Genomic DNA, 22,394 nt, shown 5'->3' with positions numbered 1-22,394 from the left:
CACAATTCTAGGAGCGTGCAGAAATGTCTCCCTTCGAAAATAAAGGACTAATACTGGGCATAATGGCAGGAACTGCTGGATTAAGCCTGGTGCTGGTTTGGTACCGCAAGATCCGAAAGCCTGGTGCAGCTGTGCGTATACATGCGTTCCAGGATATAGGTAACACCATTAATTCTGTAGGCTTGCAAAATGAGGCTCCCAATGAGCAAGGAGCAGTAATGGTTTTACATGGAAGGCAACTGCAGATACTAGAAAAATTGAATGGCCTGCTGCTAAGCGTGGACGAACTGAAGAGAGAGGTGGAATTTCTGAAAGAAGCTATTCCAAAACTTGAAGAGCTTGTTCGAAATGAGCTTCAAGGAAAGGGTGATGTTCAGAGAGTTAGCCCATCACACAGAGCAACAAGGCGAAGAAAAGCAGAGACGGCTTCTGGTACAAGAGAAACTACCAGCTCTGAGGAGGCGGAAAGTGAAGGAGGGTGAGTTAATAATAATTTGTATATTCTACTGTACACATGCAGTGCAAGTTGCATCATTATCTATATGAAACTGTAAACAGGAGCCCTTTAAAGATTTAATCTAAATTTTATATTTTTGGGAAAAAAATACAAACGTTCAGATTAGCAGTTTTTAGATCAGAGAAACTCTTGGTGACCGTCTCTGAATCTGCACTATAGCTGAAGTTGGCTTAATGCCAAGCATAATACAGATTTATTTTTTTTTTAAGAGTGTTTGGTAATGCTGATGCAGTATTGCTACATAGCTATGCAATGAGAGGCAAAGTTCAGAATAATGGTGTAATTTTAAAAGTGCTTCTAGTGCAAAGTGTGTCTTTGACAGAGTTTGTTCAAAGTATATGAATGTTCATGTGCTTTTTCTGATAATTGTTTTTAATCAGCCTCACAGATAAGTTATTACAGTGTTCCGCCCACAGGCATTGCATACTATGGCAGCTGTGTCTGAGCAGAACCTCTGTACAAGTGGCAATGTTTAGTATATGTGCTGTTGTATACACTTTCTGGTGGTTCAAAAGGTGACCATGAGGAATTTAAGGTACTGACTCAGTAAGGTAGAAAGTTCCTAGTTTTGACTACATCTTGTAGTCACGTCGTAGTTAATGGGATCTTTTATTCTCATGAGTTGAGGAAAACATTGGAGGATGATGTACCAGGGGTCCAGGAGAGGCACTGTATTTTTGTCTTGACATTAATCTCCTGTAATTACAACTTTGTTTTGGTATAATCAGATTAGATACTTACATGCAATTTACTAATACTATGTTTATAGCAACTGAGTTTTTTGAGCCGCTTCTCAGTGTCTTACACGTCTGTGTAGGCAGCATTATGTCTGTAAATTGCCCATCTTATGTCACATTTTCTCTTTAGAAGTATATTAACTAGCTGTAATATTCTGAAGACAGCTAACGTGCTGCATATTAATGGAATTCTATATTTAAGAGTTTCTCCACATCCATTTTCAGTTCCTGTGAGCAGAATTTCTTTTTGTGTTACATCCCAGCCCACATGGTTCACAAGTCTTATATTTTGATACCATATTTTAAGGCCTATCAGTTCTATTATGAACCAATTCTTTATTTTAAGTATTCAGGATTGGCACAAGTGTTCAACGACATTCCTCCTTCATCTGGTGAGGAAACTTCTTGGTTCTCTTAGTTTCTTAGATTATTTCATGCGTTGGTTGGTTTGCAGAGGCCTTCATGTTATGAATGAAATATTCAGAGATACAGATAAGACAAAGGGACCAGTTTATGAATTACCAGGTCCACAGATGCAATGCAGGGGTTATTCCACACATAGCATTTGAGAAAATCTTGTTTTCTGACCAGGAATGGTGTGTTGCTCTTTGAGAACACACTAAGGAAACTTGTGTGTTTAGGTTCTTCTGTGTGACGAAGAAGCTGATGTAGTGATCCAATACGAGTGATTATAGTGTGCGAGAGCATTGAGTGTGTCCTTAAGAGAGGCCTTCTCTGTCAAGTATTTGTGTACAGTCAGAAGAAAAGAAGATAATTCAAGGTTATAGTTAGCATTAGTCATTTGGCTATGTTCTTTCCCAATGCTGTTTTTCAATCCCTTTTGAAAAAAGGTGTGCTTTTTTCCTGTTAACACCTTGTACTTGATGTCCTTTTTTTCATACCTTCTCTAAATTTGAGATAATTTGATTTCATTTAAGTAAATAGTATTTTTTCTTCCCCTTGCAAATAGGTTGTGTACAGTTGCAATATATATAGCTTCTTCTGAGGTTTTCTGTAACTTAATGGCTGTGGTTCATGGCCAGGAGGGTCAATAGCAACACTTGGGTTTTTTCCAGTTACTGTACATCACCACTTCATATGCTGTAGGCATTACACCGTGTGCACTGTTTTATAGTCTTCTGTGAGTTCCACACACAATGGTGCATTCAGGTGCTTGTTTGTGCACTAGAGAAAAAAAATTGCTCTTTGTTACTGATAAACATTTTTTCACCTTTATGTACTCCCATCTAAAGTACGTGCAATGTATTTCACTGCCTCAGCAGTAATTTAACGATGCAGAAGATAGGATTTTGCTTAAGTACTTCCGGTTTTAATTGACAAATGGGTAGATGCTAGGAATTGACAGATAAGCTAATCTGAAGAGTTTTATGGATCTGTGCTCTATGACTACATTGGTTTCAGGTTTGTAAATTTCTTCCAGAAAAGCTTTTAATACTACCGAGGTTTTTCATTAAATATTGGAAGCTAACACTCTCTGAGAAGGCCCTCACAGTTTTGATCTGCTCTGAGCATATTCTCAATGTCACTGTTGGTACTCAACACCTTGGGAAAAGAAGCTTTCTGTTTTGCCTTTCAAAAATTATGTATTTCTGTAAGTGGAGAAATATCACATGTGTTTTAATAAATGAGCTATATTTTTACATAATGACAGTCTGAATGGAAGGTGCACTGAATGGATGAGACATTAAATGGTAATGAGTCTGTGGTTTCTAGTCTGTGCTTTTTTGTATTCTATTTTTTCTTTTAAGTTTGCTTCAGTTCCGGTAATGTCCTAGTGAAAACTTCAATGTTTAACATTTGAGAATGTGTAACAAGCACTCATTCACTTACAAATAAAATAAATTGTGTCTAGATGATCACCTGGAACGGAGCATGTCACCGAATTCTCCTCTTTGTGATTTTCAAGCTGTTTCCACCCTGATGTGGCAGTGATGAACCCTGGACATCAGTGTCATGTTTGGCACCCATCTTCAGCTGGCCCAGCATTCAAGCTCTTCAAATTGCATTTGGCATCAGAAAGATTCACTGCAGTAAATTCTTTTCTGACAGATGTTCTATTTATAATTTTTCCTTGAAATAGTTGAGTCAACAGGAAAAAAATTTCCCTTGCCTACTTCTGAGTATCACTTACACTTAGCATTTTCTAATTTATTTTGCTGTTCATTTCTTTTAAATGCAACCTTCAGTTGGCTTAAGAATTCAGTTTGCCAAACTTTCCCTTGAAAACCACTTATCATTACTGATGAATATGCTGGATCATACAGTGCAAATTTGATCCAGATCAATCTGTGACATACAATCGCCTTTCTGTGGAATTAGCCAGAGCAGATGAGAGGGTGTTTGTGTCAGCTTGTGGTTTTTTCTAAGTTGGCAGAGAGACAACAGATTATCATTTGATCTGTCTAAAAGCTGAAGCGTTGTGGACAAATGATACCTGGTTAGGCCTAGTGTCTGCCAATTTACAGACACCCCAACACAGTTGGTTTTTGAACCACCCAAATGTGTTTATGCTACAGGAATGTTTTATGTCATGTAGCTTAGGGTTTGTTTTAATCTGGTACTAGGTGCTGGGATTTACTGAACTGCTTAGCCACGGTGGGGTGAGTCTTTAGCACAGTTGCCATTTGTTCTTTGAACTTTGAACAGTCCACTGTGATACAACTGTGTCCTGTTGGCTGATCGTTGCTCCTCACATTGTTATCACTGTTTTTCTCGTTTATTTAAAATCTATTGGTAATAAAGGTGAAAACAAGTTGGCACTGATTCTAGACATTTTTTAAACGTTTTTCCATTTTCTCAAATATTGATCAATGTGTTTATGACTTGTAAATACTCACGTTTCTGTTTATCATCTGGTAAAACCTCTTGCAAGGAAAACACCAGGTAAAATTGCAGATTTCTCTTGTATGGAATATTTGTAAAACAAGCCATAAATGGTTGTTCCTTGTTGTCTTTTTATTTCTTTTTTGGAGTAGTGTTATCAGTCCTTAAAGTCCTGGAGTTTTTAAACTGTGTTGAGAAGAATCTTCACTTCTGTTTGTGTCAATACTGATTTTAGTGCTTTAGAATGCACAGATGTATAAGACTGGTAGCTGCTTTGTTGAAGGCAGATATTGCTCAACAAATAAATTGAAATTTATGATGTTCTATTCAACGTTTCGGAGTATCTGTTGCATATTTAAATGCTTTGAGGGTTCATAAAGCAGGTAAATGGAGGAGGTAGGAGAGAATTTGCCAGGACAGTGGAGATGAGAGAGAATGGGTAAGAAATGACCCTGCCCTCTCTGCTGTTTTGTAATTAGCTCCTAATGGCTTCACATGGTCTGTTAGATAGTGACCTACTTCACACCTTTTCTATGAGTCTCCCAAAAATATATGCCTTACCTGATGTCATGTGAATTTGATGTTTGGCCTCAATTTGATGTTTTGTCATGACATTTGATATAGTGCTGCTAGAAATCTCTGCTGGGCTTGTTTGGACTGACAGCCCAACGGGCTTGCGTGTAAACCCAACCTTGCTTTTGTCATCCAGCCATTATATTTTTTGCTGGGAGAATAGCATTTTCTAATAAACATTTTTGGCTGTTATCTAAGACTGGAACAGTAGTGATCATAGAAATTTTAGCAGATGTTTATGCAGCAAAGATAAAGAATACTGTCAAAAGTATCAACACTGTCTTCCAAACACTGTTTCCTCACTTTCATGTCTACATGATTAGGTAGCATTTGATAGAGTGCCCAAATTTCTGTAACTGATGCTTTTGTCTTTATTGCTTAGTTGTTGCTCTTTTATATTATCTAGTGCCCTTATTTTAGATTGGGAATTGCCCAGATCCTCAGCACATTTATATTTTAACTGGGGGTAATGGAGCCTTTAAACCATGTGAGGAAAGATACTTTCCAGACATACTTCATATCATAGAGTTTTGTATTGGAGCTAAAACATTGTCCTACTCCCCAGGAATTCCCTTGTACATTTGATTAAGTTGGGGCTCTTACAAATACAGCCATGATATATTTCTGTGCCTGCTTCAAAATAACTATGAAAGAACAATATGCTATGTTTTTAAATGTTTTAGAAAAGGAAAATAAGTGTTCAGTGACAGAATATAGTCTCTGCAAGATACAGCAAAGGATATGTCATCAACTTCAGCATCATCAAGATTATATGAAACAGATCTGTAGAAACATTTGAAGTTTTCCATCTCTGTTCTGTTGCGTGATATTTTTCAATTTGAACATGTACACATGGTCTGTGTATGTATTGTTTTATCCAAATGTATTTTTGACTCCTCTTTCCTGTGTCACTGGGTTAATTTTGCAGCAAAACTGTCGTGCCACATCTAGCACTTCTGTAGCTTCATAAGCAGTTGTACTTGTTCATTTACAGGCTGTAAGTGTATCTGCTCTGATACATTGATTTGTTCTGAAATCAACATATTGAAAACAGAATATTTGAAAGCCATGATTATTGACCTTCATTTTGACTGCTAGCATTCTGTCCTGGTTATATTTCTGAAAAAAAGAAGTAAATTTTATATATTCTGACTGTTGTGGCCTACTTTGAATATTCAGTTATTAATGTATATAGTACCATTCCATGCTTTTTGTACTCATAGTAACCATTTAGGCAGCTCATAGGTTTACATTATTACTTCTCCCCAGAAGAGTATTTTCAAAAGTGGAAATGCAGGAGATGGGGCTTCTCTGTCCATTTCCAGTGTATAGGCAAAAGGCTACTTTTTAAAAACAATGCCATCAAGTGCTCCTCTTTGAAATTGAAGTACCCTAATGTATTCTCAGCACTTTGGACAGTAAGGCCACCTGCTTATCTCTGCATGATATTTATACTTTTGCAAATATTTCTTTGCCCTTGACCGCCTTGTGCTGAGTACTTGTGCACTAAGCATCATGAATTAATATAATCTCTTTTCTAGTTTCAGATACTCTGAATTTCAGAATGCTTGGAAAAAATAAGGAATTTATAACAATGGTGTTATTTTTATTGGCTTGTATTTAGATCTTGAGAGTGTTTAAGAAAATATTGTATAAATTATTGTTATAGCACTTATATTTTGGTTAGTAAGCTCATTCCTTTTTCAAAAAATAGGGAAATTGAGGTAAAGAGTTGAAGAGGCCTATTCAGGGTTACAGAGCATGTCTTAAAACTCAATGATTTCAAGTATTCTGCATTTGAAACACAAGGCTACATGTGTTTCTAATATGTATTTGCCTTTTTTAATGGAGTATTGGGCAGCAGGACAGTATAATTACTTACCTGTTTTGTTTGGAATATGACTATGCTGTCCCTTTGAAGATAAAGGTTTTGTAATAATAACAATAAACTTGATATCGTTAATAAAAAATCCTTTAAACTTGGACAACTGAGATAAATTGTGCTCTGAATTTTTTGCTTTTTAATTTAACAACACTTTTTTTTTTTTAAGAAAAAATGATTATTGTTCTCTGTGATTTTAGTTACCTTACCGCTCATACTGATTCTGAAGGAGACTCCGAGGAAGAAAAGAGATGTATGAAATCACCTGATGCCATAGTGAAATCAGAAGAAGATGAAGACTTACTTAATCTTTTACAGCAGGTGGACAATTTGCATAAGGGTTCAGAGGAGGATAAAAAAGAGGGCTTCAGACTGCTACTTGAGAAAGATGAAAAGGTATTGTGGGTAAACTTGTTATAATGTTGCTATTAACTTATACTTTACACTGCTGTTGAGAAATAAATACAAGCTTTAAAATGTGCATAGAAATGGTGATGAAATTTCAAGCATATTTTTAAAATGCAGTCAAAAAGCAGTATATCAAAGTTGTGTCAATATTCACATTGTGTGGGCATAGGAGTTCTGCTATTACAGATCCCATTCTAATTCAATAACTTTGAGGCTTTGTTTGACATAGGAATTCTTGCATAAAACAAAGAAAAATAATGGGCTTTTTCCGATGTAAATGATACTTACTTCTGCTGGTTTTGGAATAGTCTATGTGAGAAAATAATGTAGAATTAAGTAGTAACCAGACCTCCTGTTCTCAAACTAGAAGCATCTAGTGTGCTCATACCTTTCTAATATCCTTCATATGAATTTTTCCTTTGACTTTACTGAGCCCATATGTAACTCCAGATAAAATTTAAAGGTGGTTTGATGTGCCGTGCTCAGTTCAGTGTACCATTTTATTCTGGTTTGGCAAGAATTAGTTCTGATTGTATTTTCATCAAATACTGGAACACCAAGGAAGGTAAATGAGATATTGTGAGTGTGGTGTTTATGGCTTCCCTAAAGAAAATACACATAACTTTGTTCAGGGATTTTTTGTGCTTTACTGGATTACCTTGTAAATGTTTATATTAAAAGCAGTTCAAACTGGTTTATAAAATAAAACCTCTTTTGACAGTCTAGGGTTTTTCCAAAAGCTGTATTCATTTTTGTTCATGGAAAATTGGTCAACTGGTTCTCACATGAACTAAAAGTAGCATGTAGAAGGAAAGAAAATTAACAAAAAAATATGCCATCTTCTGATTACTTGCTTTCAGCATGTTATTAATTTTAAGCATTGTGTTTAAATCACATTCTGATCAGTTTAGTTACGTAGCTGTCTTCTGCTTTCAGTACGAAAACCATGTGGACTTTCTTTGGAGGCTTGCACGTGCTTATGGAGATCTGTTTGAGATGACTACTGATGCTGAGGAGAAGAGGAAATATGTAACTGATGGTAAGAGAAAAAATGTTTATGAAGAATGCTGAATGAATGTAGTGAAACATGCTTTGAACTTTGGTTAAGTTTTCCAAGCTAAGAAATTTGCGATCCAATAAATGGGAGCATTTGTACTGTAATAATAATGTTTTGTGTAGTAAGCCACCACAGTTTACAACTTCAGTTCATTCTTTCCTCAGTGAGAGATCTAAAATCAGTGGCAGAGAAGTATTATGGGTCATAATTGGAGGATGTTGTCTCTGCAGATTGCCTTAAAATCGTTTATTTTGTTGAGAAACAGATGGCTAGAGAATGTGAAAACTGCCAGATGCTGTCAGCACAGTTTCTTAATTACATCTTTTGGAGAGAAAGAGGAATAAATAAATGCTAAGGCTGGGTCGAGGTTTGTTTTTCTGCTTTCCTGTGGTCCGGGAGCACTCCTGCATATCAGCAGCCTTTTTGTGGTGATGGTGGGGATGAAACTTTGTGAATCTGGAGGAACTGTTGACCAGAATCAGAAGTGGTGTGTGACAACTGATGTTGCTTCCAGACATTTCTCCCCATGTGTCTTGTTTGACAATTCAATCTCCACAAGATTTTAATTTTCTTTGTCATAGCACTTTTTTTGGGTTGCTTTTAAAAGCATTGCCCTTTCTTTTACTGTATAGATGGATATTGGCTAGAGAAACAGTTTGTTTCCCTTTTTATTTTGGACCTTTTTTTTATTACATTAAACCCCACATTTCCTCTACACTGTGTCATTCTCCTCCAGTCAAGGCGCTGTTCTTAAAATAATCCTTTTTGCACTTATCTCATTTATCTTCTCTCTTTCTTTTGTCTCTCCATTGGCTTTTCCTTTTTTGCTGCACCAAATGAGGTATTGTAAGTATAACCCAAGTTCGGGTTATTTTGTCTTTTGTGACACCTCTCATTGACTTTTTGTTCTGTTGGCAGTGACAATGTCACTGACAAAGCAGTTTCAGCTGTCCTTTGTCATCCTTAAAGGCAGTGTCATGCCTTCATGCTGTTCTAAAAGCAACCTCAGTTTGTTCAAGATCCTTCCTTTTTCCAATCCTTTTGTCGTCTAAAGGCTCCTGAAGACTTGCACTGTCTTAGCAACTTAACTGATACTGTTTTTGCTTTAGTAGCAACTTGTCTTTGTACATAAATCCTACAGTGCAGTGAGGATTATGGCACAAAGTAAATGAAAACAGTAAATTCTGTTGTTGGATCCTTTGCTTTTACCAGTGACTGGACTTGAAGCTGGCCAGGACTGTGGGGGACAATAAAAAGAGTTTTTTTCAAATGTATTAACGGCAATAGGCAATGTAAAAATAACATCAGCCCCTTACAGGATGAGGGTGGTTGCCTCACAATCGGGGACATAGATGTGGACAAGACAGAGATGTTTAATGTATTCTTTGCCTCTGTCCTCAACATGGATGATGGAGCAAGGGGTTATCAGTGCCCTGAGCTGGAGGACCGTGGCTACAAGAATGATCAATTCCCAGTCAACCTGGAAATCGTTTAGAATTTCCTGCTCCAGCTGGATTCCTAAAAATCTATGGGATTCACCCAACAATCATCAAAGAACTAGTTGTTCTCATCTCAAAACTTCTCCTGATGATTTTTGAGCAGTCTTAGGAACCTGGAGAGGTCTAGGTGTCTGGACACTGGCTGACATTGTCCTGATTTTCAAAAAGGGCAAGAAGGAGGACCCTGGCAACTGGAGGTCTGGAACAGGCTCCCCAGGGAAGTGGTCACAGCACCAGCCTGACAGAGTTCAAGAAGCATCCACACAATGCTGTCAGGCACATGGTGTGACTCTTTGGGGTGGTCCTGTGCAGGCCAGGAGTTGGATTTAATGATCCTTGTAGGTCCTTTCCAACTTAGCATATTCTGTGATTCTGTGGCTGCATGTAACCTCAGCTGATGAACGATAATGGCATAGCAAAAGACAGGGAGAGATAAAGAATGATGGAATGAAAGTGGGTCTTAGGTGTTGAGTAACCAGCCTAGTTTGGCTCATTCTCATGAAGCGGGGGTGGCAGCAGCCTTTTTCATCTCAGTTTTTGGAAGTGCTGCAGAGGGCTTGAGACTGCAGGAGAGCTGGCAGTAGTTTCATGGTTATTTTTCATTCCACTGGGTTGGAGGACTGTGTATGCTATTCTTTTTTTCTATGAAGTTAACTTACAATACAGAAATGTCAGTGCAACTTAATTGGTTGCAGCTGAGACTCTGCAAACAGCAAGCATCTCATCTGAACTTCTTACTGGGAGTGTGGGTTTGATCAAATCGCCTACTGTCATCTTTATTCGGTTAAAAGTGGAACTTAAGGGAAGGCTTTGTACTAGAAAGGAACTTCAACTAGTTTATTCCTGTACTCAAGGCAGGAAACAGCTTTGCTGGTTCTTCTGACAGGTGCTTGTCTGACCTGCTTTTAGGGCTCTTCAGTCTTACAGACATGACAGCCTCATTTGGCAGTCCAGTCCAATCCTATCCTGATTTAACTGCATCTGAATTGGATTTTAAAGGAAAATACTAAAATTGCATATGCAGTTTAATATACTTATATGTAAGTGTATGACTATGTAAACGAAGTAAAGCCAGGATGTTACATTGTTTATCTGAATGTTTCTATGAACAGAGAGCAATTTCTTTGCTGCTACAGTAAATCAGATTGCTTTGTTCTTGGGAGTAACCTAGAACCTGGAAAAGTACGATAAATCCTTTCATATATATCCATTTACAGGAAAGCTTAAAGCTGAAAAGGCTGTTCAGCTGGATGCTGGAAGTGCTGAGAGTCACCAGTGGTAAGTTCAAAAAAGTTTTTACAAACTTGTGTGCATTTATTAAGTTAAAAAAAGAAAAAAACCCAGTGTGACATCAGTTTCATAAATTAGTCATTAATATTTTTTCATAGTTTTATGAAACTCAAGTATCACTAGTTGCTGGTAAAAATGACATTGAAATATTCTGTGAAGCATTTACTATAGCATGTGAAACAACTCAGTAAACATACTTCAGTAAGTATCAAGAAATGTAAGTAAGAGTATTTGCTTAAGCCACTATTTTGTTGTTCAGAGAAACCATAGTTTTCCATTTATCTTCCCTTTCAACAGTTCAAGAAGTAAAAAGTCATTTCATCTTGAATTTTTTCCTTTCCTTTTCTTGTAATAGTCTAAATTGTAATAATTAAAAATAGACATAGAGGACTATGGAAATTTGAATTAACTTCTTAATTTTTGTTTTATTTTTGTTTAGTTTTTCTCCAAGCGCGACACCTAGTTTAGTTTTGTAGGCCTTGCCAGAACTAACAAACTCTGCAAATGTAAATATTTTTTTATCATATCAAGGTAAAAGGTAAAAGATAATTTTATCAAAGGTAAAAGATAATTCTACTGAGTTCTAGCTGATAGTTCCTCACCGTAGTATTTTATTAGTAAATTTTACTGAGCTCCTGATTTCTTTTCTAATATTAGCTTTTCCTTTCCATTTTGGTTTCTACATTCTTCATTAATTTTGTCTTTGTACTTGTGGGATGGGATTTCAGTAAACTTCTGCATATCTGAAACAAATACTTTTACCCCAGGCTCCTTTCACGATCTAAAAAGCAGCCACTTCTGGGGTGCAGTTCACTGGAGTCAATTTTTCCCATTTAGTCTTGCATGAGGGTGAGATGAGTTTCTCCTGGGGCTCAGTTGACAACATCTCCATTGCCAACAAAGGGAGCACATGTCAGCTATCTCAAGTTTAGATACTTGATTAGACACAGACATTGTCATTTAATTAGGTAATTCACTGTCTTGCTTTCTCTCTTTCTCAAAGCAGTTTCTGCTCTTTGCTTGACCACAGTCATGGCCACTTCCTCAGGGTAATGCTGGTGTACCCCTTTCAGCTAGAACTTTGTGTATAAACAAACAAAAAATCACATTCAAGTATGAATCCTGCCCCTCCCTTCCTCCTCAGCCACAAGACTGACAAAATATCCTAGTATAAATACAGCTTCACTAGCAGAAACTATGCTGATAAACCCATATATATTGTTCAGGGAGATGTAGGTGGTCTGCTGGACATCACATGTGAGATGCTGTCCTGGCATGCACATCTAGCAGGGGAAGAGTTATGAGTGTAAGGAGATGTATTCCAGAGGTTAGCTCAGAAAGCTAAATTGAGGGGTTTAAGAGGAAACTCTTAGATTTTTTTTAAGCTACTGCTTTTTGTAACAGGCAATAGATTTCTGTATAGTTTGCAGTTTTCATCCTTCATGTATCTGGCTTGCAAGTGAACATGAGGTTTATATCAGTTATTGTTCAACTGGTGTCTTTCTAGAGGTATAGATGGACATTATAGATTAAAATGGTTCACTATAATTATTTTTCTGAATATACTATCTACTTGTATTTATTTTCTGACATCTTCCTGACTTGCTGCATGATTTTTAAAGTGTGGTGTAAGTGTAATAGTTGTGCCAATCTAGCCGAGGCTCTAAATACTGGGCAGAATGGACTCCCGTGAGGGACATTGGTAATTTTTGTTGAGCATAACAATAGCTGTTCAGTCTGTGGTCCCAGTAGATGTTTTTCTGCTGTGCTGCTACTTAACCAGTTGGACTTGCTTTGTAACTTTTTTAAAACTTGTTTTATTCTATTTTATTCTTTATAAAGTATTTTACACACATTTAATTGATTTTGTGTTTTTCCAACCATTTCTCATGTTTGAAGCCATTTAGGTTTGTAAATGCATCCCCTCACAGATGAACATGTTATTTCAAATTTTTTTTTTTTTCTGGGTTTTTTTAAAATCATGGGCTTAATTGATGAAATTACTGGAAGATAATGGATCCAGTACTAAACTTTGTGTGACACCCATAGTGGTGCTCAGGTTCACATGGAGCCTGGTTCTGCTACCATCTCTATAGGTGATTTAATCTGAACAATATTTCCACTGTTAGATTTCTGAGGAACATCAGGTAGGGCAAAGTCAAAAGACACATAAACAAGGTATATTTATTTGCTGCATTTCTCTTACCCAGGCTTTTTTATCTTGCCAGAATTCTTTTTTTTATACTCTCTTTTCACAAAAAACTAGTGTTAACTGTTTTGTATGCCTATGCACTTCCAGAATAATTTATCCTGGACTGTTTTCAGGTTAGCTGGTTTGCCTTTAACACTTCTCCTTCTCCCTGATAGCAGCTATGTTTGCCTTTTTGCTTGCTGTTGGGGATTTCTGCATTACCCAAAAGACTTCTGTAGTCCACTGTCAGATCTATATTGTTTGAGTCTGGCATAATGCAGTTTTCCAGTTTATTTAAACATTATTTCAAATATTAACCCTCTTGAACAGGAAATAAGACTTCAGAGAATTGTCCCTGTAAAAACAGTACTCTCAAAGTTGTACACAAGTAGTATTTTACCTGAGGTTATAAATAGACAAGACTGTGTATAAACAGATAACGGTGCAATACAATTAAATCATGAATAAATAACATGTGAAAGTAATATGAAATCCATAGATAATAGGAATATTTATATGAGAGAGAACAACTGAAAAGAAAAAATTGGAACCAAATATTTATACAAAAAGATGCTGGGATCATTACTGGGTTGTCAAGATCACAGCTGAAGGGCAGCACCAGCTCCAGATGGACACCTGGAAGTTCTGTCTCTGTCAGATGTGTCTGCAGGTGGGCAAGGGCCTGGTCCTGCACTTACGGAGGATGCAGAGTTGCAAGGCAGCATGTGCCATTTGATGTTTGCATGGCATGACAGATATCACACAGGACCTTTGCAGACTCTGCATTTCCAGGCCATCATCCAGAAGTGGTGAAAAACCCTAGGGCATCTACAGTGGCATTAGACCTGTGTCCAGGCAGGGATCCTGTGAATTAACAGAGTCTCTGCTGGCTGTAATTGGAGATTAGATACACAAATAAGAAGCTCAGCATGAGTGCAAGCTCAGTGTGAAAGCAATGCTGTCTCAGACCAAAATCCTTCCTTTTCATCTCACTGCCAACATAAATTTTTTAAAGCTGTACAAGGTAAATAATCTTAGACTATGTAAGATGAGCCCATCTGTTTGTTGCACGTAGGGCTATGTTAGTCTGTATCAGGTATTGATGACCAAGCTGGTTTTCTGACCTTGACTGAAGAAAGTTTTTGTTGATTTCTTACAAGTTTCTGAGGGGTTTTGATATTTCCAATCAGCACAAATGAGGTTTTCACTCATGTTTGGTATAGCTGCTATCTGTGTTGACCACTCATGCATTATTTCTAGTGTTCTTTAAACTGTTTAATATATTATGGCTTACTAAATGAGTGAGGATTAAATGATAGCCTATTCTTTTCCTGGTCTTTTACCTTGCTCTCTACTTACAGTTAACCCTAGCTTAAACGTGTACTCTTCTTTTGGGTTTTAAGTTAATTGAGAATTCCTCACTGGAGCTGAATTGATCTTTAAAAATTATTCCCAGCTATGACTAAGGGGTCATTGACAGTTGTGCTGTTGAATATTGTCTCTTACTGAATCTTCTATGGAACTTTTTCTAACATGACATTTCTTAATGATTTCATAAAAAATGGAAAAGTTTTTTAATTAAAAACGTGCCTGTTATGCAGTGGTTAGGTCTGTGGACCTGTTGGGAAGTTTATTTTGGAAGCCTATCCCTGCTGCTTGAAAGCTTCATTTACCAAATGAACAAGTTCTTGTGACACCTTGACTCATATAGTTGTCCTAGTGTAGTCAGAGTTATATAAGCATAAAATATCCCTTTCCCAGAGCAGGCATTTTTCTATTTTGTGAAACTGCTGTAAGGTGTCTGCGAGGTGTCACATTTTTTGTGTTCACCAATGGAATTTAGTGGAATGGTTCCATGAGCAAACTTGCTAATATAGGCTTAGAGTTCAGCTGTCTTGCCTTCCTTTTGATATTTACTTCAGTTAAGAACAAAAAAATGTCATTTATCTTCTTAGTGTATCACGTATATTTTTCCATAAAATTGTATGATAATGTACATCAACCTCCAACTGTTCAACTTACTGATTAGAATACTAACAAGTAACCAGTGTTCAGCTTCAAATTAAATTTGAGGAAACATATGCAGAACAAAGAAAGCAAAATATATTGAAGTAGTCAGCTGGTTTTGGTACTGATTTGCAGCTGCAAATAATTTTCATATCTGAATCCAGGTTTTTGAGAACACGTGATCATGCTTAATCTCATAGTTGCCAATGAGATCAAAAACCTTCAGACTTTTTGAATGTTGACCTCTAAATAACTGAAGTAAATGGCAACGCTGGAAAGGAAAAGCATAGCAGTATTATTTGTATGAACACCCTAACGAAAGAGTAAATATTCCAAGTGATTTGTGGGTTTGTTCAGCCAGTGTCAGTTTTTCAAGTTGTGGAGGAACTCACATGCAAAAGTTACCATCAGCCATTGCAGGTCCTTTTGGTTTTTTCCAAGCCTCAAACAAATTCATTTTGTGGGTCAGTGATTCCCAAAGGACATCTGTGAATTCTCACAGCTCATCTTAGATCATGGAGTATCTTTATCACCCAGATTGTAATTAGAAGTGCTATATGAACAGTTTGGTGGTACAGTTGCTTTGTGGTTATGCTGCTTTACAACTTTACAGTTACAGAAAACAAAATGTAGATGCATATGAACAGTGCTTTTATTTAAAACTAAACAATCACTTTTATATTCTTTTTCAAAACCAGTGAATTTTTATATTTGTGGGAGGTTTGTTGCTGGTTTTCTTTAAGAGTTTGGGGAAGAAGTCTGGAAGATTTCTCTGCTGTTGTGCAGATCCCAATACTTGCTTTTTTATTGATGAGAACTTGTTACAGGCTTTGCAAAGAACAAAAAGGTTACTGTTATGGCAGTTTTTTGAGGACATTTACTTAAAGAGATCATTCTTTGCATTGAATTTTGGTTTATTTGCCATAAACAAACTAGGTGCTGCTCTTGAGTTTGTGTTACTCTCTAGAACTCTCCTGTTGATGGGAGTCATACAGCCCATCTCATTTAGGCACAAGTGAAGTTAGCAAGTGAAAACCCAGTAGCTTGAAGTGAAGACTCCTCCTGAATATGCCTCCCTCCAAGAGTTTTCTCTGTCATGTGTGTGAGTGTTAATCAGAAATACTTTCAAGGGCCCTGGGTTTTCCATGGAAGTGAATTCCAGAGCTGAGGGACAGTCCCTCACTGGTAGGCAGCACTACAGATGAGGTACAGGTTGGTTCCATAGAGGACACAAATATCCATTGTCATTTGGGTATTTTGTTGATTTTACACAAACTTCCCACAAAAAAGTGGATATTCCATCTCGGTAATAGAATTCTAATCGATAATTTGTCAGATTTATAGGGTGTAATGGCATAAAAATAATTCTCCAGTGAAACAAAATTCTTCAAGATTTTGAAATATGTTATAGAATATGGTCATACTGCCAAGAACCTTTAAACTTAAATCCTCAACTGTTTCTAACTAAATGCTTGTTACCTGCTGCTCTTAATTATCCCTTATTTAAACTTAGATGAGGCAGATAACTTGCAAGCAACAAGCGTCTGTTTCTATCATGCAGTCGGATTTTTCAGGAATTGATACTTCGTGCAGAAATACAAAGTTTCCAGCTAGTAGTTCTTTGCCCTGTATTTGATTAATGGAAGGACCTAAGAAATTTTACAGCAGTCTTTGTTCTTAACTATGTGTAATATTAGTCAGTAATCTTTGAATTACATAATTTTAAAAAATAATTTCAAATTCAGAAGCCATTTCTCAAAAGCTGTAAGTTGTCCTGGAATAAGTGGATCACTGAAATACTGCAGCATACTCATGCAAGTGCAAAGGAGGAAGGTTTGACATGTGAAAAGATCTGTTTACTGCAAGCTTTTTGCTAGAATGGTCACAGAGGAAATAATTCTGACAACCTAATAATCCCTATTACATTTCTGTGGAGGAGAATTGTTGTGTTATTGTCTCTGAAAGCTATTGTTTCACTCTGTTTCTACACTTGTGAAGACTATCCTGCAAATTTCTTCAAGATTTTATTTCCATCTGTAACAACTGTCTGTTATAAAAGTGAAATTTCTGAAAACACAGAATTGAACACAGTTGTGGATTTCACAGCCTAAGGAATGCAGAACATGTCATACACCTGTTCTGCTAGTGGACTTCTGTGAATACACATTAACAGCAGCATTTTCCCTTGATTTGGTATACTGCATGTGTTACATAAATAATGCCAGAATTCTTAATGTACTTACTTTTGGTTTAAAAAACTTCAAAGTAGGGGTTTGTTTCTCATGGTTTTGCAAGTGTTACCTACGCAAGTGTGTGCTACAGCTGATGTTTCCCTGGAGCTCAGCTTCAGTGTTCTGGTGAATTTTTAATATGAAAAGTGTGTTTCTGCCAATTTCTACAGTATAGACTCCATTTATATTCCAAGAAGAAGGAAAGGGAAATGAAATCTCCATTAACAAAAACATCTTGCAAACAAAAAATCACCTAAACATTTCACTTTGCACCTTGGCACATCTTACTTGGTATGTTGGCAATCTTAGACATTCCCAGCCACTGCTTCCATATCCCCATAAGGATGATCATATCAAACCAATACCTTAACCTTTCCATGGAAGCTTCGTGTCGGATGCGTTTGTGTAGATTAAATATCTTGGTAGCAAAGTGATACAATATAAAGTATGTAAAACTGGGATCTCAGGAAGGCCAATGCAACAGGGATCACAATCAGTCATTTAAGTTGCAAAATCTCCCTACATAGAAATTTCTATCTTATTGAAATCATGTAAAAAAGAAATCCTGTGGGTCTCACTGCATTGCAGAGACTGTTGGAATATGTAAGTGGGTGAAACTGGTGAGTGAGGGAGTCGGGGGCTAAAAAATAAGATGGCATGCACAGAACTGAGCCATGCAGAGATGGGGAGGTGCAAGAACGCGTTTAGAACTGGAATGGAAATCAACTTTGTTTTCACTGAGCCTCTTGTGTGCTGCCCACGCATTAGCCTTTGCTCACACTACTTTACACATTAAATATTTCTCAGATAAGGAGGAGGGAGTGAAAAACAGTTATGAAACATATGAATTAAACTTTGGTGGTGGTAGATATCACAATCTCTCCTCTCATTTGCAAAGTCTTGTCAGATACAATTAAGAAAAATTGATGTTTTTCTTTCCTATTGATACTGGGATGCTAAAATGGAGGTCTAGATTTCTAAATGTAAGCCCTGTACCCACACATTTCCAAAGTCTATGTGCCATAAAAGGTTTTTTAGATTTGAGATATATGAAAGGGTATATAGAAGAGGAAGGAACAAGTCTGGGAAGGTGCATGTTATTTCTGATTTTGACCATGTGAAATTTATCAGAGAAAAGATAAATAATGCTGTATTTAAATGCCCTAGTGTGACTTAATCTTCATTTGAGATTTCAAAATCTATTCTGTAAATCTGTCTCGTACAGAAGAAACTGTAGATGGTAGAGTCTTAAGTGTTAGCATCATTTTTGATATTAAAATTCAAATTGGCTTGATAAAATTATTGGATCAACCTGCTTCTCTTTTTTTTGGCAATAGATAAGATATGCCCCTTACAGTTTTTCCTGGCTTGAATACACATAGAAATTCTGCAGCACCCGAAGGGAAAATGTTAATTCACTTTGATCAGGACCTTCTGCATAAGGGCTACATAGGTACTTGGCATCCATCTCTGTCAGCTGGAGTTTCTTGCAAGTCTGAGTTTCAGGACATCATTTGTGACAGAGGAACATGGTGCTGACCTATTACATTGAGTTTGTTTGATTAAGTTTATGCTTAACAAAGGTTCGTTAATTGTGGTGATTAATCGTATGCTTCTACACTGTGTTCAGTGAATTTTTCTTCTATCTGGGAATAGCATTTTTTTACACTAACCGAAGTACTGTGTCAGTCTTAATGAGGTAATTATTGTTGTTTATCTAGATAAACGTGTCTGAGGTTGGTGTTTTTACATTACCCAGGAGTAACATCAGCTCAGCAAATAGGTCATTCCTGGCAGCTCTTTGCTGATACAATTTCCTCTTTCTTTTTCTCTGTGAAAGCTCTGTAAGCAGTACTCTGATATTCAAAGGGTGTGAGGGAGGTAATGGCTGTGCAGAGAACCAGTATCGCTTGCACTTCTAACAAACATGTGCTTTTAAACCATTTCATTAGATATTTGCATGTTGCTGTGTGATCATGTTTTTAGTATTCCCTCTGTCGCCACGAGATGGGGCAGGTGACCAGGGAGCGCTAGGGCCGAGGAAGGAATGACATGAAGTAGATGGAAACATTCCTAGTTATTCCCTGTCCCGTTTTCTTTGGTCATTTTCCTCGTCATGAGGGTGGTGAGGCACTGGAACAGATTGCCCAGAGAATGGGCATCCCTGGAGTTGTTCAAAGCCAGGCTGGATGGGGCTTTGAGCAACCGGGTCTAGTGGAAGGTGTCCCTCTCCATGGCAGGGGAGTTGAAGCTCGATCTTTAAGGTCCCTTCTAACGCAGACTATTCAGTGGTTAAAACTACCCTTTGCACCATTGAAAATAAAAGTTTGCCTTGTGTTTTAAACTCTCTGAAAATTATTTAAAATGTCTAAAAATTCTTTTAAAGGAAGAAAGGACACCTTTTTTGTTTTGTTTGGGGTATTTTTTAGAAATGAAAATCCAAAATGCCATAGAATTTCAAAAATGAAATAATTTTTATCAATTGGCTATCTAGCCCATTTCAAAAGTATAAAATTAAAAAAAAAAACAAATTAAATTAAAAAACAAAAAAACCCTACTAAAGATTTGAAAGACATTTTTTTTTCCCTTGGAAAAATAATGGGTATTTAAAATTCGTAGGTTAGCTTACTTTTAATTCGGTGAAAATTTCATTGGGATTTCCCTCACAAGAGATTTTAGCTGTAAGTAGAAGTTTTTCTTTGAACTAGTTTAAACTAAGGCCCTCTTTCTTGTCACGCACAGACAGGGAAATACTGCAAGATGCTGGATTAGCTTGTTCGCTTTTCATTGTTTTCTTTTGTAGCAGCAATCCGTTTAGCTATGGTATGCTGAGTTTATCTGATTAGCACTTAATGAGTGAAGGGAATAGGGGCAATGTTGCCTGAGTTACTTAACCCTAATAAAGTTTTCACTACCTCCCCCCTCTCTCTAAATACCTGAACTTTCCTGACCCCCACCCCTTGCCTTTTCTCTCAGCTGCAGCTCATTCCCATAGGAAATGCACTCGCTCTGCAGCTCTGTCAGCAGTAGTGCTGCCATTAGCTGGATTTTGTCCAGTGCACATTGGTCACAACAAACACCCTGCTCAACAGTGTTTGACAGTCTGTCTGGAGCTCTCACAAACTCAACTGCTGTTCTGCTGACTCCCTGCCTTACCTGGGAACGCTTACTGACCAAAACATGCAACAACCTGTAGCATGAGTATTTCTAACTGAAAACCATTAGATATAAGTGTAAGGAAAAAAATAATTTGTTGGGTTGTTTTAGCAATGACATTTTCATGAAGATTCACTGGAGCTTGAATAATTACATTATATAAAGAAATTAAGAAAGCTGATGTTTAATAGTACTTAAAAACTCTGTGTTCCATATAGACTGTGGTTGTGTTACCATAATTAACTCAATGAGCTTGCATAACTCATGTTTTCCTCAGGACTTCAACTTGGTTTCTCTCCTTTAGGATTATTTTTTATTTTCATTTGGTGTGGTGTTGTATTGTAAAATATTTTATAAAAAAGCAAAATTCTGAAAAATAATAGAAAAATAATCTACATGAGGTTTTGCTGCTTAACTATTTAATTGCTGGTTCTGTTAATTTTATACAGAGGTGCAAAGTTGCCTTAATACCAATGAAAATAGGTCCAAGGAAACTACAATTTATATCTCTGCAAGAAATTCCTTATGCATAGAGGTTCTATAACTTGAAGAAATAAGAAAGCAATAGAAATTTAGGTGAAGTGTCAATAAGATACTAGTGTTGCTTAGGAGATGTGAATCTTTATAGGTTTACCTCTGAAAGTATTTTCACTTGTACCTGCTTAACAATACAGATATTTTATAGAAATTATCTCACATTTCTTTTACCAATTTATGATAATCAAAGTAATAATAATAATCATAGCAATAGACATCTAGTAATAGCAGTAGTGATCGTGTTAGAGCAGAATGTGTGTGTATGTTTTCAAATTTTAAAGATGCTAGAAAAATTTCAGAAGTGCAGGAATGCACTGAGGTATTTGAGAAGGGTAGAAGGCAACTGTGAATGTTTCTGAGGTCCGTACAGCTTCCTACTGGGCACACCCCAGGCATTTGCCTTCATGGGTGAGGTGCTGCAGCTGGTTGTGCTCATGTTCCCAGTGAAATGCAGAGCACAATGTGTCAAGGTAAACTGCTGTCAATGGTAGAGCCATTCTAGTGTCACACTCTCAACTAAATTGCTGAAACTTTGGAGGAGAAATCTGTTTTTTCACTTAATTGACAACCCAAATAGAGTCATTTAAACTTCTCCTTGTTTCCATTGTTTTGTTTTGGTTTGTGTTTTTGTCTGTTCCTGAATATGTATAGCTCATGCCAAACTTCCATCCAGCCATCCAGATGGCTGGAAAAAAACCAAATGTTAATGTATACATCAGGTATTAAAATATTTTGTAATTTGATTCAAAGGTTTATTTAAATCACAAAAAGTATGTGTGTGTGTTTTTCTTTTCCCCTCTCAGGTTTGCAATTATGTGTGGCTATATGTCTCAGTTTGAAAGTGTACAAAACAAAATCAGGAATGGTTATCTCTTTAAGGTATGTTTTTGTAGGATTTGGGGTTGTTTTTTTAAAGCTATTCCTTTAAGTTATATCCTTATATGGTGTCAAAGGCAGGTATTTCCAACACAGTAATTCAGCCTCACAGGTCTATTTTGGTGCTGAAGTTAAATCAAAAAGATCATTATTATGTACGCAGATAAATTATATGCTTGCAAAATATAAGAATTGAGGTAGGATTCTGGGAACAGCATTAAGATTTCTGATTTCCTTTGTAGTCAAAGGGGGGAGGAAAGGCAATAACGATTCTGTTTAGAAAATCAAAACTTATGATAGAGTAAGTGATGAACTAACACAGTTCTGCAGTCATCCTTCATGTTGCCCTTAAGTAATGTTTGTTTTAACACTGTCCTTGCAAAGGTAATTGTGTTTTTTAGAGTTAGCTGTTTGTGTTACATGTGCTACTCTCCCCCTCCTTGTCCTCAGCATTGCTTAGACACTTTCCATCCATCCCTTGCCCTCCAAGCTAGTGCCCCCCATTTTTGGGTGACAGTGAAAGGCAACAGACATGTTCCAGTCCCTGGGGAATGCCTGGGATGGGCTCCTCTCACAACTTATCTGTGTT

At 36.9% G+C, this 22,394-nt stretch overlaps 1 protein-coding gene across 4 annotated transcripts in view; it reads left to right on the top strand.

Annotated features, from left to right (window-relative positions):
• RMDN2 (regulator of microtubule dynamics 2) overlaps window positions 1-22,394 on the top strand; it is a 49,608-nt gene that overhangs the window by 4,988 nt on the left and 22,226 nt on the right. For all 4 annotated transcript variants that reach the window (XM_088161373.1, XM_014876562.2, XM_014876554.2 and 1 more), the window contains 5 exons: window positions 12-478; window positions 6,754-6,949; window positions 7,898-8,000; window positions 10,735-10,795; window positions 21,733-21,808. In XM_088161373.1, coding sequence (XP_088017499.1) covers window positions 24-478; window positions 6,754-6,949; window positions 7,898-8,000; window positions 10,735-10,795; window positions 21,733-21,808 — 891 coding nt within the window. In that variant the 5' untranslated portion in view covers window positions 12-23. The remainder of the gene's footprint in view (window positions 1-11; window positions 479-6,753; window positions 6,950-7,897; window positions 8,001-10,734; window positions 10,796-21,732; window positions 21,809-22,394) is intronic.

This window comes from Sturnus vulgaris, chromosome 3 (assembly GCF_052056855.1).
Source record: "Sturnus vulgaris isolate bStuVul1 chromosome 3, bStuVul1.hap1, whole genome shotgun sequence".
Lineage (NCBI taxonomy): Eukaryota > Metazoa > Chordata > Aves > Passeriformes > Sturnidae > Sturnus > Sturnus vulgaris.
The sequence above is the reverse complement of the archived record's forward strand: the minus strand, read 5'-3'. Positions and strand labels throughout refer to the sequence as shown.